This window comes from Octodon degus, unplaced genomic scaffold, assembly GCF_000260255.1.
Source record: "Octodon degus isolate 3935 unplaced genomic scaffold, OctDeg1.0 scaffold00005, whole genome shotgun sequence".
NCBI lineage: Eukaryota > Metazoa > Chordata > Mammalia > Rodentia > Octodontidae > Octodon > Octodon degus.
The window spans coordinates 30,884,190-30,897,753 of NW_004524581.1; the positions used below are offsets into that span (position 1 = coordinate 30,884,190).

At 59.7% G+C, this 13,564-nt stretch overlaps 1 protein-coding gene across 12 annotated transcripts in view; it reads right to left on the bottom strand.

Moving 5' to 3' along the window:
• The window catches only part of Syngap1 (synaptic Ras GTPase activating protein 1), a 29,818-nt gene that overhangs the window by 8,317 nt on the left and 7,937 nt on the right, over window positions 1-13,564 (bottom strand). For 8 of the 12 annotated variants that reach the window (XR_002822141.1, XR_002822155.1, XR_002822154.1 and 5 more), the window contains exons 4-15: window positions 9,775-9,866; window positions 9,266-9,387; window positions 7,538-7,691; window positions 7,246-7,344; window positions 4,705-5,328; window positions 4,464-4,608; window positions 4,150-4,294; window positions 2,763-2,999; window positions 2,425-2,626; window positions 2,103-2,281; window positions 1,437-1,478; window positions 92-1,166 (exon numbers count right to left, since the gene is read on the bottom strand). Coding sequence is in view for 3 of the 12 variants with exons in the window: in XM_004624233.1 (XP_004624290.1) it covers window positions 92-1,166; window positions 1,437-1,478; window positions 2,103-2,281; window positions 2,425-2,626; window positions 2,763-2,999; window positions 4,150-4,294; window positions 4,464-4,608; window positions 4,705-5,328; window positions 7,246-7,344; window positions 7,538-7,691; window positions 9,266-9,387; window positions 9,775-9,866 (3,116 nt within the window). In the remaining 9 variants the exon portion in view is untranslated. Of the gene's footprint in view, window positions 1-91; window positions 1,167-1,436; window positions 1,479-2,102; window positions 2,282-2,424; window positions 2,627-2,762; window positions 3,178-4,149; window positions 4,295-4,463; window positions 4,609-4,704; window positions 5,329-7,245; window positions 7,345-7,537; window positions 7,692-9,265; window positions 9,388-9,774; window positions 9,867-9,998; window positions 10,117-13,489; window positions 13,553-13,564 lie in introns of those variants that run through there. The other 4 variants (XR_002822150.1, XR_002822149.1, XR_002822147.1 and 1 more) reach the window with 4 other exon arrangements.

A 13,564-nucleotide genomic window follows, 5' to 3' on the forward strand; every position in this document is an offset into this window, starting at 1 on the left:
GCCTTCCACACGCAGCTGCCCCGCAGAAAGGAGAGCCAGTGCGGTTGCCCTTCCGGCCCCTTCCAGCCCACTTCTGCCTACCCTTGCCTACCTGCTTGGTGATGGAGGGCTTGAGGCCCCCACCTCCGCCACCACCACTGCCACCACTGCCCCCGATACTGCCCTCCTTGCTGAGGCTCTGCTGTCGTGGGCGGGCAGGGCCGTAACTGGGCTCTGGGGACTGTAGCAGGTTTCCACTGGACGGCCTGGGCTTCTGGGCTGCGCTGACCGTCAACTGCTGGGACTTTCCCCTCTGCAGCGGAGGCGGCTGGCCCCCACCCCCACCGCCCCCGCTGCCCGCACCACCCCCAGCCCCAGGCCCCGAGGGGGCAGGCCTCTGGGGACCGATGGTAATCTGGGGAGGGGACAGCATGTGCTGCAGGTTGTCCTGGAGTGAGAGCTGCCGACGAGTGAAGTCAGTGCCAGAGGGGCCAAACTCATCACTGTAGCTGTGGCTGTGGAGGATGGAGGCAGCGGGGGGCTTGGGGACCCCCGAGGAGAGGTCCTCGCTCTTGCTGTAGCCGTGGAATGGGGCAAAGGTGTCCCCTGGAGGCTCCCCACCTCGGTGGTGGTGATGGTGGTGGTGGTGATGATGGGAGGAGGGTGGGCCATGGCCACCACCCCCTGAGTGGCCTCCAGGGGGCCCTGGCCCATCAGCCGCCATGTGGAAGAGAGGGTTCTGGAAGGAGAGGGGGATGCGGAGCTGCTGGGCAGGGACGCCATCTGTGGTGACACCCATCTGGCTGAGTCGCATGCCAGCTGCTGTGATGGATGAGCCGCTCCCCTGGGAGAGGCGTCCTGGAGGTGCAGGCCGCAGCCCCAAGGCAGCAGTCAGAGAGGCCTGGCTCGAGTGCAGCAGGTCCCCGACGGCCGCCAGGTTGGAAACGCTGCTGCTGTTGAGGCGCCCACCAGGCCCATCACCCTGCAGGTCCAGCATAGACACGCTCTTGTTGACACTCAGCATCTTCTGCTCCGGCTCCGTGATGTCCGAGCTGCTCGTGCAGTAGGCAGGTGAGGAGCGGGCCAGGGGTGGCCGGCTCACATAGAACAGGTCTTTACCCCCACCGGGCGGCGGTGGAGGTGGCTTCTCCTTGGTCGGGGAGGGGATGCGAGCCATGTCCATGGAGCTGTAGGAAGGGAAGGTTGGGCCTTGGGTGAGTGGCGGTCCCACGGGCAGGGGTGGAGAGCTGGCCTGGCAGCCCTGGAGGTGGGTAGGGAGCACCAAGGGAGGCAGCGCAAGGGGAGGACATGGTCCCTCTGGGAAGAGGGTGATGGGGGAAGCAGGAGGGATGAGGAGATGAGGTGCGCTGCAACAGCGAGGAGAAGAGGGCAAAGGCTAGCAGAGCAGGAGTGGGAGTGGGCGTGGGGAGGGAAGGGGGGAGAGGAGAGCCTCTCACCTGTTGAGGCCTCGAGCCATGAAGGACTGAAGGTCGATGGAGCTGGAGAGAGATGGAAAGAGGGGCGAGCACAGACAGAGAGGAGGGGCGTGGATGGGTGGACAGAGCCATGGGAAGAGGGTAGCGTCATGGAGGAGAAGGTGTGAGCAGAGGTGGCACAGCGATCACCAGATAAAGGGACAGATGCTGGGGCCCTGCTCGGCTTCCCTCAGTGCTGCTCACGGGGAGCCCTTGGGTGCTGGCGGAGCTGGGGGAGCACTTATTTAACCAGTCACACAGAGATACATGATCATTTGGCAGCTGACTGATTCCTGAGCCACCTGTGTGGCTGAGCCCGGCCTGGGAACAGCATGGGCAGGGGCAGGGTGGAGCAGAGCTGTGGCATCCCATCTAAGCTGTGGCATCCCATCTGCGGCTTCCATCCAAGCTGGAGCTGAAGCAGCTGCCGAGCCTCCTGGGTCCCCATGTCTCTGCTCCCCTAGGCTCCGAAGGGCTCTCAGCTTCCCACTTCGGGTACCTGTTTCTTTACCATCTTACCCTGAGAACTCATTCCATTTTCTCTTCCTTGCAAGACCCAGGGAGGGGCGCATGGGCCACAGGGAGAAGTCCCCACCCAGCACAGGAAAGCCAAGCTCCTGGGATCCAGGGCAGGGTTCTGGGCCTCACCTGTTGAGGTCCCGCATCATGTAGCCCTGCATCTCAGCCGATGGCCCCCGCAGCACCACAGGCTGAGGCCGGGGCCGCTCGCTCTGGCGGCTTGGCTGCCTCTGGATGTTGGGATTCCTCAGGGCCGTGCTGATGTCGTTGAGGAGCCGGGGCAGCGGGCCCAGCTTCAGGAGGGCCTCCTGGAAAGGCAAGGCTGTCACCTGGGCCCAGTGCCCCATGTAACAGGGCCTTGGAAGGCAGAAACATCTGTACAGTAGTCAGTTTCTCGGGCCCCAGCACCTCTAGGAACCCGAGGAGGACACAGGGTGGAGCACGTGCTGACCTTGCTGAGCTGGGGCAGCACCTCCCAGAGCAGGGCGTGCAGTGTGGAGAGCTCTCGGCCCAAATCGATGTAGCCCTCGAAGCTACTGCTGTTGGTCAGCGTGTCCAGGTTGGAGATCTCGTACAGGAACTGCTGCATAGAACCCCACTCCAGCTCCAGAAACTCATTCATGAAACCCAGAAAGTCCTCCTTTGAGGTAAACCTGGCCGGGTCCAGAAGGCGGAGGTCACACGCACAGAAGGCCACATGCCCACCCGTCACAGGGTCTCTGGGGACTCGGGTACCCCCACCCCGTCCTGGCCGCCTGAGGCCCTGCCCCTGCTGGGAGCACCCCTCACTTGGAAAAGTTGGCCAGGTTCTGGATGACCTTGGCGATGAGCGTGAGGGTACGTGAGGTTTGCTCGTCCGGGTACTCCTGCATAAGCCCAAACAGGCTGGGCGACATGATGGCCGGGCAGAGGAAGCGCAGGAAGAGCGAGGCGCTGATCAACCTGTCGGCGATGTCCTCCCGGCCCCGCTCTGCACAGCGCAGCCTCCAGGATGCAAACACCTCCTTCAGCTCCCTCGGGAACACGCTGGGGGGAAGGGGTGGGGAGACAGAGAGAGAAAGAGAGAGAGAGAGAGACCAGGACTGAGCCCCAGAGACCCTCAGCTTCCAGGGAACATGCTGAGGGGGGTGGCAGGAGGTGAGGGCGTGGAAACAGAGGCCAGAGAGACAGGGAGGCAGGGGGTGCAGGAGGAGACAGGAGGCCACTGGAAGGAGAGGGCACGGGAGAGGATACAGAAGGCCGGGCAGAGAGAGATGCAGGGGGAGAAGGGAGGGCAGAGAGACGGAGGGGTGGGTGAGAGAGACAAGGAGAGGAGGAGAAGAGAAACAGACACCAGGGAGAGACAGAGATGGGAGAGAGATGGAGGGTCACTTGAGGTACAGGGAGCTCGGACCCCCCAACTCTTTGGATTCCAGGGAGATGGGGATGGACTTGGCCCAGGCATGATCCCCAGTCCCAGAATGGCTGGGAGCTCATTCTCCCCTCCCCCAGCTCCACTTGTGTCCCACTGACACCTTAAACTCAGCTAGTGTAACACAGCGCTGGCTCACCATCGCCCCCACACCTACAACTGGCTCCTCCCCAACTTCCCTGGAGCTGTCACTGAGGCCACCAGCCTCCCAGCCACCCTGACCTCGATGCCTGTGAGCGTCCTTCCAGAGAGCCCTCTCTGTATTTCCTGCCACCAACCTGGTCCATTCATAAGAGCCCCTGCACTGCGGTGGACCCTCCCCTCATTCTCACTTAGCTTTATACCTTAATAGCACCCCTTGACCTGTCATGAACCTCGCCTGAAGCCTCCTGGACTCTCTCATCCTCGGGCCACACCTCTCTCCCACCGCCTCCCACCTCTCTCCATCACTGGGCCTCTCTCCTCCTGTCTCTGTGGCCCACCTGTGCACCAGCACCCACCCTGTCTTCCTGACGTGGCTCAGTCACAGCCGCCCGCTCTGGCCTACACCACCCAGGGGACCCTCAATCAGCAGCTTCCACACGCTACTCATGCCGGTGGAAGCCCTCTGAAGGCAGGGACCAGACCTCTGTCTGTTCTACAGCACCCAGAACAATCCTTTGCCCATAACTGGTGCTCAGTCCTCTTGGAGGATGGACAGATGGATGAACAGATGAACACACAACTGCCCCGCCCTGGCCCCTCACCCCCAGGCCCCAGTCTCACCAATGGGAGTTGACCACCTTGCACAGGGCCAACTCACAGCACATGCGCAGGTTGGCCTGGTGCTCTGCCAGACTGGATGCTGTGCACTTGATGGGATCAACCTCACAGTTCTCCTCGGATTCGTAAAGAGCGCGGATGAACTCCCCTGGGGGTGGGGCACAACAGGGAGGGAGTGGTCACACTTTCCAAGGGAGGGCCAGGGGGCTGCCTGGGTTGAAGGAATCGCAGAATCAGGTATCTGGGGTTCTGGGGTTCTGAGGAAGGGTGCACTTGGGGTCAGGGGCAGCCACCTCCGGGGCTGGGGTGGGCCATACCGATGGCATCCTTGAGGTATTTCTGACCAATCAACCTCATGTACTCTTCTATGGCTTTAGTGGCAAGCGTGTTCTCGCGGAATATGAGGTGTTCCCGTTCCATGAACCGGTCGACCTCGGACATGGCCATGTCAGAGAGGAAGTCCTGGGGGCCGGGAGAACGCCAAGGGTCAGCTCGGCGTGAGCCAGTCTCATGCATCTGCCCTGTCCTCACAGCCACATACTAGGGCACGGCTCCCACCTTGGCCTTGCCCGTGCTCTGCAGGATGTGGACCAGCGCGCTAGCCACCTCCTCCTTGCCCTTGACGTTCAGAGCTGGCTCCAGCACCGCGCATAACATCCGGTAGTGGTTGGTGACGTACTCCGCGAACTCTTTGTACAGCTCCATGGGCAGGATGCTCATGGTCTGGTACCGCGCCTTCAGCCGCACCGCTGGGCAGCCTCCTTTGCCCTTGCCCCCGGAGCCGCCCCCGGAGCCCCCACCTCCACCCGAGCCCATGCCTCCAGACCCCCCACTGCCCGTAGGCAGGGTCACAGGGTACCACTGCTCTGTGAAGTGGCGCCCAGCCAGGGTGGCCACCGGCACAGTCACCAGGCCGACATAGCCCGCCTTGTCCTTCTTGCGCTTTTTGTCTGAGTCACGGTACAGATGCAGCCGCAGGGCTCGGACAGCCGGCAGGTTGTTAAACTCGAAGTGTTCGCCCCAGAAGACGGTGTCCCCCGAGGCCGCTCGGGGCTTGGAAGTGGTGCGTGCGTACAGCATGTCATCCAGGCAGAGCTCGCAGTAGTACCGCTTCTTGGGGGGCAGTTCCCGGGCCTCTATGATCCACAGCTTCAGCACATTGTCTACCCGGCGGCTGTTGTCCTGGCGTGGGGTGGGGGTGAGCAGTGTGGATTAAAGGGAAGGGGCCAGAGACAGAGACACCAAAGGAGAAGGGACGGGGAGACAGTGGGGTCAGGCCAGCAATCGTGAGATTGGGAAGGTATCGAGGCTGAACGGAGCCCTGCCCTAAATCCACATCTATCTGGCACCTTATTTGGAGACAGGGTCCTCACAGATGTAATAAAGTTAAGATGAGAGCCTTCTGGGTCGGGATAGATGTGTAACCCAAAGGCTGGTATCTTCATCACAGGGAGAGATTTAAGAGAGACAGACGGAGCAGGCAGCACTGGCAGCACCTGCAACCCCAGCACTCTGGGAGGCTGAGCCAGGAGGATCGCAAAGTCAAGCCCAACACGGGAAACTTAGCAAGACCTTGTCTCAAGTTTAAAAAAATAATAAAGGACTGTGGCTGTAGCTCACTGTGAAGGCGCTGGGTTCAAGAGCTAGGAAGAAATAAGGCTATCCTTCGCATTTCAGAGGCAGCGCGTCCCACAGACACTTGGATTCTGGATTCCCAAACTGAGGCAGTAGATTCCTGTTGCTCGGTGCAACCTAGTTTGTGGTCATATTCTAAGTAGCTCTAGGAAATGAGCTCAGGAGAGCGGCTCCTAACTGAACCACAGAGTAAGTCCTGGGGAAGCTGGCACAATACAACCGAATGTACGAAAGCAGAATGTAGAGCGGAGAATGGTAAGGTTGTAGAGAAACAAAAACACAATAATAATGATTTGCATAAACATAGGACAAGCGGGGTTCGAGGCTCCTGGGAGGATTGGGAGACTGGGCCTGTGTTGCCAAGGAGCCAGGTCAGGTCCAGCACCTTGAGGAGAGTTCCCTTCTAGACTCTGGTTTGGCGTCTTGGAGTTCGTGACCCTCCTGCTTCAGTCTCTTGAATGCTGAGATGATACCCATATACCACCACGCCTGGCCTAGGATAGAGCTCTCTAAGGACACTGAGAAGCCAGGCACGGCACACGCCTATAATCCCAGCCTTAGGAAGCTGAGGCAGGAAGATCACAACTTCAAGCCCAGCCTAGAAACTGGGCAACATCGCAACTCATAGAAACTCTGTCTCAAAACTTATTTAATATTTTTTTTCCTGTCTCAAAATTCAAAAAGGGTTGGGCAAAGGCCCTGGGTTCAATCCCCTGTACTGCAAAGAAGAGAGATGAAAAGGAGAAGGAGGACAAGGAGGAGACGGAGGAGAAGAAGAAGGAGGAGGAGAAGGAAAAGGAGAAGAGTAGAGTTCTCTGGAGGAGGGTGACAGGACTTTAAGCTTGCTGGAAACTGGACTCCAGACCCTGGCTGACAGAGCTGGGAGCATTCTCCTGGGAAACAGAAGCCTCAAGAAGAATCCAAATGTGTAGCATCTTTATGCCATAGGGAGAGAGACCATCTTGTTGAAACTCACCCCACCAGTGTTAGAGAAGGGAAACCGAGGTACAAAGACTGCCTGGTTGAACTCTGGGTGTCCCGCAAGCAGGGTCAGGCAAGCATCTGGCAGGTGTGAGAGGGACACCTGCCTGCCCGCCTGCCAGGGAGCCTGGCGCCAGCTCCCTGAGTCTGATTTCCATGGTAGGGAAATAAGACCACAAAGTAGGATGCAAACAATATGGAAAGAAAGAGAAAGAAATGAAGGATTCAGAAAACAGGGCTGTCCTCCTCACTAGGGTCCCCTCCACTTCTGTGCCCTCCTCTCCCAAAGCTGTCCTCCTCTAGCCCACCTCTAGGCCCATGCTTCCCTTAAGGCTGCTCCTCTGCCAAAATCTAGGGTCAGGCAGTTGGCTCAGTGGCATAAGTGCCAGCCTGGCAAGCACAAAGTCCTGAGTTCAATCCCCAGTTCCGGGAAAAAAAAAAAAAAAAAAAAAATTCTGCCATGGTCCTTCCACTCCCTGGTACCTTGTTGGGTTTCACTGCCCGCTGTAGATTCTCGATCCATTTGTCCCTCTCCGCTGCAGACCGACAGGCAAAACATTTTGTTCCTGATGACGTTGTTACCTAGAGCAGGTGAGCGGTGCTGAGGGACAGAACTCCAGAAGAATTCCTGAGGACTAGGGACTCCCACCAGCTCTCCCTGCTGGTCTAGGGACTCCCTGGGCCCCGGACTTCCATTTCCCTGACATCCCCACCTCTGCCGGTTCCTCAGTCACACTCCCCACCCTCAACTGTCCCTGCCCAGGAGACCCAGTACCTCAAAGCAGAACTCCTGGCCCAGGATGGAGCTGTGCACTGGCTTGATAATGGAATCTTCATCCAAGTTGAGTTCCAGGGCCTCCGCCGCACTGCTGGGGCTCAGCAAGGACTCATGGGAGTGTGACTCCTTGAAGCTCTGCATCAGCCGGGCCCTGGCAGGCGGGGTGGGAGGGAGGGTCAGGAGCCCTACTCTCCTTACACACCAGGAGCGCTGCCTCATGGGTGCCACTCTGAACACAGACTGCAAGGTAAGCTCTCCTGACCCCCTTCTCACACACACAGAAACACACAGGAAGAAAGCCCACCTCTCTGGGGAAGGACATGAGGGTTCTGAGAGAAACCTGAACACTTGAAGAAACTCCTCACCCAGTCACCCCCGGGGGTTGTAAAGCCTACAGACACTAGAACACCTCAGACCAGAAACAGACCGTGGCGGAAAGAGACAGTGAGCGAAAAGACAAGGTGGACCTGGGACACTTCCACGTGGGACCTCCAGGTGACCCCAGAAACCACAGCCGCAGTGCAAGGGGAAACCGGGAAAGGAGTGCGAACGTAGATGAACCACCTGTCTGTCCTAGACCTGCCACCCAAAGAACACCTAAAACCATTTTATGATTCCAACTCTGAGTGAACGAAAAGGTAAGAGTCAAGCTGCAGCAGAACTGGGCGAGAGTGAAGGCAAAGCAAAGATGTAAGAGAAAGCAGTGGGCAGAAAGGGTGCAAGGGGGCAAGAAACAGAAAAGGAGTGAAGACCAGTGCAGACCGAGGACCAGAGGGGCGAGGGTAGGGGAGAAGAGGCGCTCCCGGACAGAGAAAAGAAGGGGCTGGAATGGGAAACCCACAGTAAGGAGAGGATGCAGGGTGGGGGGCACAGGACCGGGACAGGAGCAGAGCTGGAGAAGACGGTAGGGGCTGCAGAGTAGAGCAGGAGGCAGCGGGAGGGGCGCCCGGTGTGGGAGCCTCCGTGGAGTTATTTATAGCAGCTCCGTCATCACAGGCTCTGGCTGCCGTCAGCGCCGCGCTCCCCCGGCCCCCGCCCCCGCGGCCAGGAATACCATGCCCTCGCCCCTCCCCCACCGACCCCAAATCCAGCGCCGGGGACATGGGGGGGCAGGGATAGGTGTGACTCACCTCACCCCAACCTATGCACCTGCCCGATCCTGGGGGCGGCCAGACGTGAGGGAAAGGAAGGACAAGTTTCTCCCGAGGGACTGGCAGGGCCAAGGGGACACCCAGAGAGGGACCCCAACAGGCAGACACCCGGTGACAAAAAGCCAGCCTCAGGGACAGCGGCCCTGGGTCTCTCTGAGGGCTGCTGCCTCTGCCGTCAGTCTATGGATCAATCTGCAGCCTCTGCTCCCTGTCTGTCACCCTACACACCTGTCCCAGCACCCCCTTTCTGCATCCTGCTCCATATCTTGGGGGTGAGGCCCGAGCCCTAATCTTTACCCACTCACACCAGACACCCCAGCCCTACTCCAGCCTGCTGCCCCAGTGCGTTGTACTTCTGCCCTCCCTCAACCTACCACTCAGATGCTGCTGCCCCTTCCTCAGGCCCTGAAGTCCCTTCCCGCCTCCTCAGGCCACCGCGCAGCTCCTCCGACCCTTTCTGGAGTTAGTCCTGCACGCCCGGCCTGCCTCGACGGTCCTCCGTCACCCACCCCGGCCGCCTCCTCTCTCTCGTCACAACCATCCCTCCTCGGGCTCCTTCCTTACCCCTACCTACCGGTCATGGTCAGCACTTCTAAAGCGAGGCAGGATCTGGCGAAAGCTGCTGGTCCGGTCAAGTTTGGGTTGCGACTTCGTCCGTTTAATGGAGCTCTTCAGTCTTCGGCTCAGGAAGCCTTGCTGGGGTGACAATGGGCCGGGGTGGGGTGGGGTGGGCAATGTCAGCTCTACCTACTCACGCCTCATCGGGAGTCAGTCCTGGCAGGAGGTGGCACGCGGGCAGGCCCGGGGATAGGAGCCCTGACACCCGCGTGTCTCCTTGCTCCCACGGGTGTGGTGCAAGCAAGCACACAAATACACACACAGCATGGAGCAGGTGGGAGAGCTGGTCTGAGAAGCAGGGGGATAGAGCTGAGACTACTGGGTCGGCTGGAGCCCAGGGGATGCCCCAGGCACATACCCCCCCAACCCCCTCACCCCCCCCCCTCAGAAGCCGGTCCCAGCTGGGCGGGGGGGCGCGGGGGGGGGAACAGCTGGGCGCATCTGGCCGCGCTTCCATTCACTCACCGAGGGCCGGAAGGGCGCAGCGGGGGCGGCCTCCATGCTGTACTGCTTCCCCCCTGGGACACTCTTCCTCCGCGAGCGACCCAAGTGGTATTCTGGAGGGGAAGAGAGGGCCCGGAGGGAAGTTGGGGAGGGGGCACCCCAAAACGAGGAGTCATTGGCTCGGGTCTCCCCCTTGCCCGGAGCGCTGCCCACCGCCCTTGGCCCCTGGCGCCGGCCTCACCTACCCCCCGGAAAGCAGCAGGAAGAGCAGCGGCGACGCAGAGGCTGGCGGCGGGAAGGGGGAGGCAAGGACCCCGAGCCCGAGCCCCCAGAGGGGGACGGAGTGGGAGGCCTTAAGCCCATGACTGAGGGTGGCAGTGAGCGGGAGTACAGAGGGTCAGGGAACCCAGGAATAATAACGGGAGGCTAGCGCCCCGGTGCCCACCCCCCATGAGCTGGGTGAAAGGTCATTGCCTGCACCCAGCTGGGGACATCCTCCACCTGCCCTGCACCTCCCAGAACCCCTGTCGGTCTGGAGGCCCCGGGCTGCCTCCCATGACCCCCTCCTGGGCTGGAGGGGGTGCCCCTAGAAGGCACCCAGGAGGGGTGGCAGGGCAAAAAACTAGGGCCAGAAAATCCAAGGAAGGGGCAGATGGGGGGAGGGGAGAAGCAGCCGGTTCCACGTGCACTGCAGTGGCTAGAGCTCAGAAGAGAGCGGGCGAAAAGGTGGAGGCAAGAATGCAGGGGAGTGGGCAGGATGGGCCGTGGGGTTTTGGGGACAGCGAGTATGGCAGAGGGCAGGGAAGGTGGACGCGGCTGAGGCGGCTCAGCTGAGCCTGGAGGAATGGCAGCTCTGAGCAGGGAGCCCGAGGCTTCTCTGCCAGAGAATTTGGAGGGGCCGAGGGGCTGGAGGAGAATGAAAGTGGGGGGATGCCAAGCTCCGGCTCCAGCTCCAGAATGGCTGCCCAGGCCTGGGCTCCCCCCCGCAAGCCCCACAGCCACCACTGCAGCCAATGGGGGGGCAGGTGCTGCATCAGGGGCGGGGCCACCATCTCCACGGCAACAAGAAGCTACAGGCTGGAGTGGGGGGGGGGTGGACCGGAAGAGCTGCCTGTTAACCCTCTAGGTTCCTGAGCAGAGCCCGGGAGGGCCGAACTACGTTTTCACTGTGCACTTCCAGAGTTTCAAATTCTCCTAGAGTCAGTCCCCAGGCTTCCCTTCACCTGCGAAACCCAGGTGTCACAGTCACACACAAAAATCCAGATCCCAGCACAAAAGAACCCTAGCAGTCTTTCAAGAACACACGGAGGGGGCCGGGGAGATGGCTCAGTAGAGTAAGCGCTTCTCTAGCAAAGCACAAGGGTCTAAATTCAATCCCCGGTTCTGCCTAAAAAAAAAACAAAAACACGGAAGCACAGAGCTGTGGGGTGCGGGGTGCATGCACCAAGACCACAATACAGAAATGAGACAGGGGTCTCCACGCTTACGAGACCTACACACAACTGTGAGCACGGAGATCATAGGAATCCAGAGACCTTGAGGCCCACATGCCCCACATGCTTAGCCACGGATGTCCACCTGAGAGCTGCTGGTGTGGACCAGTGGTCTCAGCCTCTCAGGCAGACATGCGGGCAGCATACTCCAGAAATGGACGTGTAGCTCTGAAGGCACACATGTGTCCCCACGCAGGAGAACACCAGTTTACCGCGAGCTGTATGCCTGGCTACATCACGCCGTAATCCCGCAAGGTCTTCTCACTGCCAAAAGCACAAACAGCCTTCATTCACAAGAAACTACAACCACATCCACCCTGTCTTGAGACAACCTCGGCTCTTTCCAGCCTCGAACACCAACACCCATGACTGCTCCCAAGGAGCAAATGTGTTATCGCTGTTACAGGCTAATAAGCGTCCAAGGGTCCAGAAGGGCTCCTTCCAGACACATTCCTCTACGTTCTACTATGGCTGCCTCTCTCACTTCAGCGAATAAGACTCGGCCACCATTTTCACACTCAAGCTCCCCTAAGAGAGGTGGAAAGTCTAACTTTCCATCCACTAAAATTCTGCTCTGGAACCAAAGCGTGAATGGAAGGAAAAAGCATTTGCTAACTCGTTTGCTTGGTTCTTGGAAGTAACACCACCTCACACACAGCCCCAGGAGCCACCAGCTCACACACAGCACCGGGAGCCAAGCGCTCCGGATTCACACAGGCCCACAGAAGCTGCACACACACGCTCACCGGCACGCTCACTGCTGCAAGGAAAAGAACGGCAGAAGCACGGAAAAGGGGGGCAGAGTGACAAAAACACAGGACATCCTGTTATTAGTGCTGCATACAGTGACACGCACAGAGAACACAGCACAGGACCACATATGCGCATGGAGCAAACCTGAAAAGCGCACACTGCGAGGCTGGGTCTCTATGTCCCATCCCTGCACGATGTATACACGCATGCACACACATCACAGCCTCCTACACAGGCCCGTAACACAGGCATTGTGCACACACCCACACATGTACACACCCTGTATACACAATTGCACTCACACACACAGAGAACAAGGGCTTGGACTCCCGCCCTGCCAACATCTCTATCTTGCCACCCACGGCACTCCCTGCCCTCCATTCCCCCAAATCCCTACGCTTCCTTTTGGCCTTGTCCACTCCACACCTGCTGGCAGCTAGCTCTCAGGGCAGCAGGAGAAGAAAGGTTGCCAGAGAAAAAGATAAGGAACAGAGCTGGTCAGGAACCAGAGCAGTGGGGCAGCGCTCTGCACAGGGACACAACCTCTAGAAGCCTATGAGGTCAGCTGCTGCTGAGATAGGCCTTCAGGGAGGAGTGGACTTCCACACTGGTGGCCTCACATGCTCCAGGCCCATGAACCCCGTGCCCTCTCCCATTCCCCTCCATGCTCACCTGGGGCAAAGCCTGCTGGCTCCTCACCCAGCTCCCAGCCCCAGGCCTCGCTCCGGCCCCCTCTGCCCTCCTCTAACGTGGCTGTCCAGCTCTCTGCCATATTCCCCTTCTTGGCTCTGAGTTCCCTGGCTGTCCTCATCTCCGAAGCCGCTTTCATCCAGGTGCCCTCTTCTCCCCACTCTTCCTCTGTACCTCACTTCTTCCCTCCTGAGCGTTTCTGTCCCCACTCCCAGGCCAGGCCCAGACTCACACCTGCCTTCCCAAAGGTGCTTTACACACAGCAGGATTCCAAAGGACACATACTCTCCTCTGCCACCACACACCACCCACATCCAGACACACCCTGGACACCCATGCTGGGACTGACACAGATCCTCAGGCCAAAGCTGGAACACACATGCAAAGACACACACCTGCCAGCAGGGACATTCTGCTCTTGCGGCTGGCCATACATTCCTACACACGGAGGCTGCTGGGAGGTGAGCCCCAGCCGGGACGTGCATGCTCAGGGTCAGAGGTGACACAGATGGTAGGGCTAGGAGCTGCCTACCAGCCAGTGGCTGGCCCCACAAAACCCTTAGGCAGAGGCAGGGTAAAACAGAACACACTTGCACACGACTCACTGCATATGTGTGCAGGAGGAATTGGGCCCCATGTGCACATGGCACCAACACACAGGGGGCACAAGCACGGACAGGAACACACGCTAACACATGGGCTGCCCCCTCCGGGGTGCTGCAAGACCCACACACATCGGCCGCCCCCGCGCGCCTGCAACCCTGCGGACCCCCGACCTCCGATGCCCCCCCTCCGGTTACCATAACTGCCCCCACTCGGAAGATGCAGCGAGAACATGCGGAGGAAGCAGCCGCCGCCGCCGCCGCCGCCGCCGC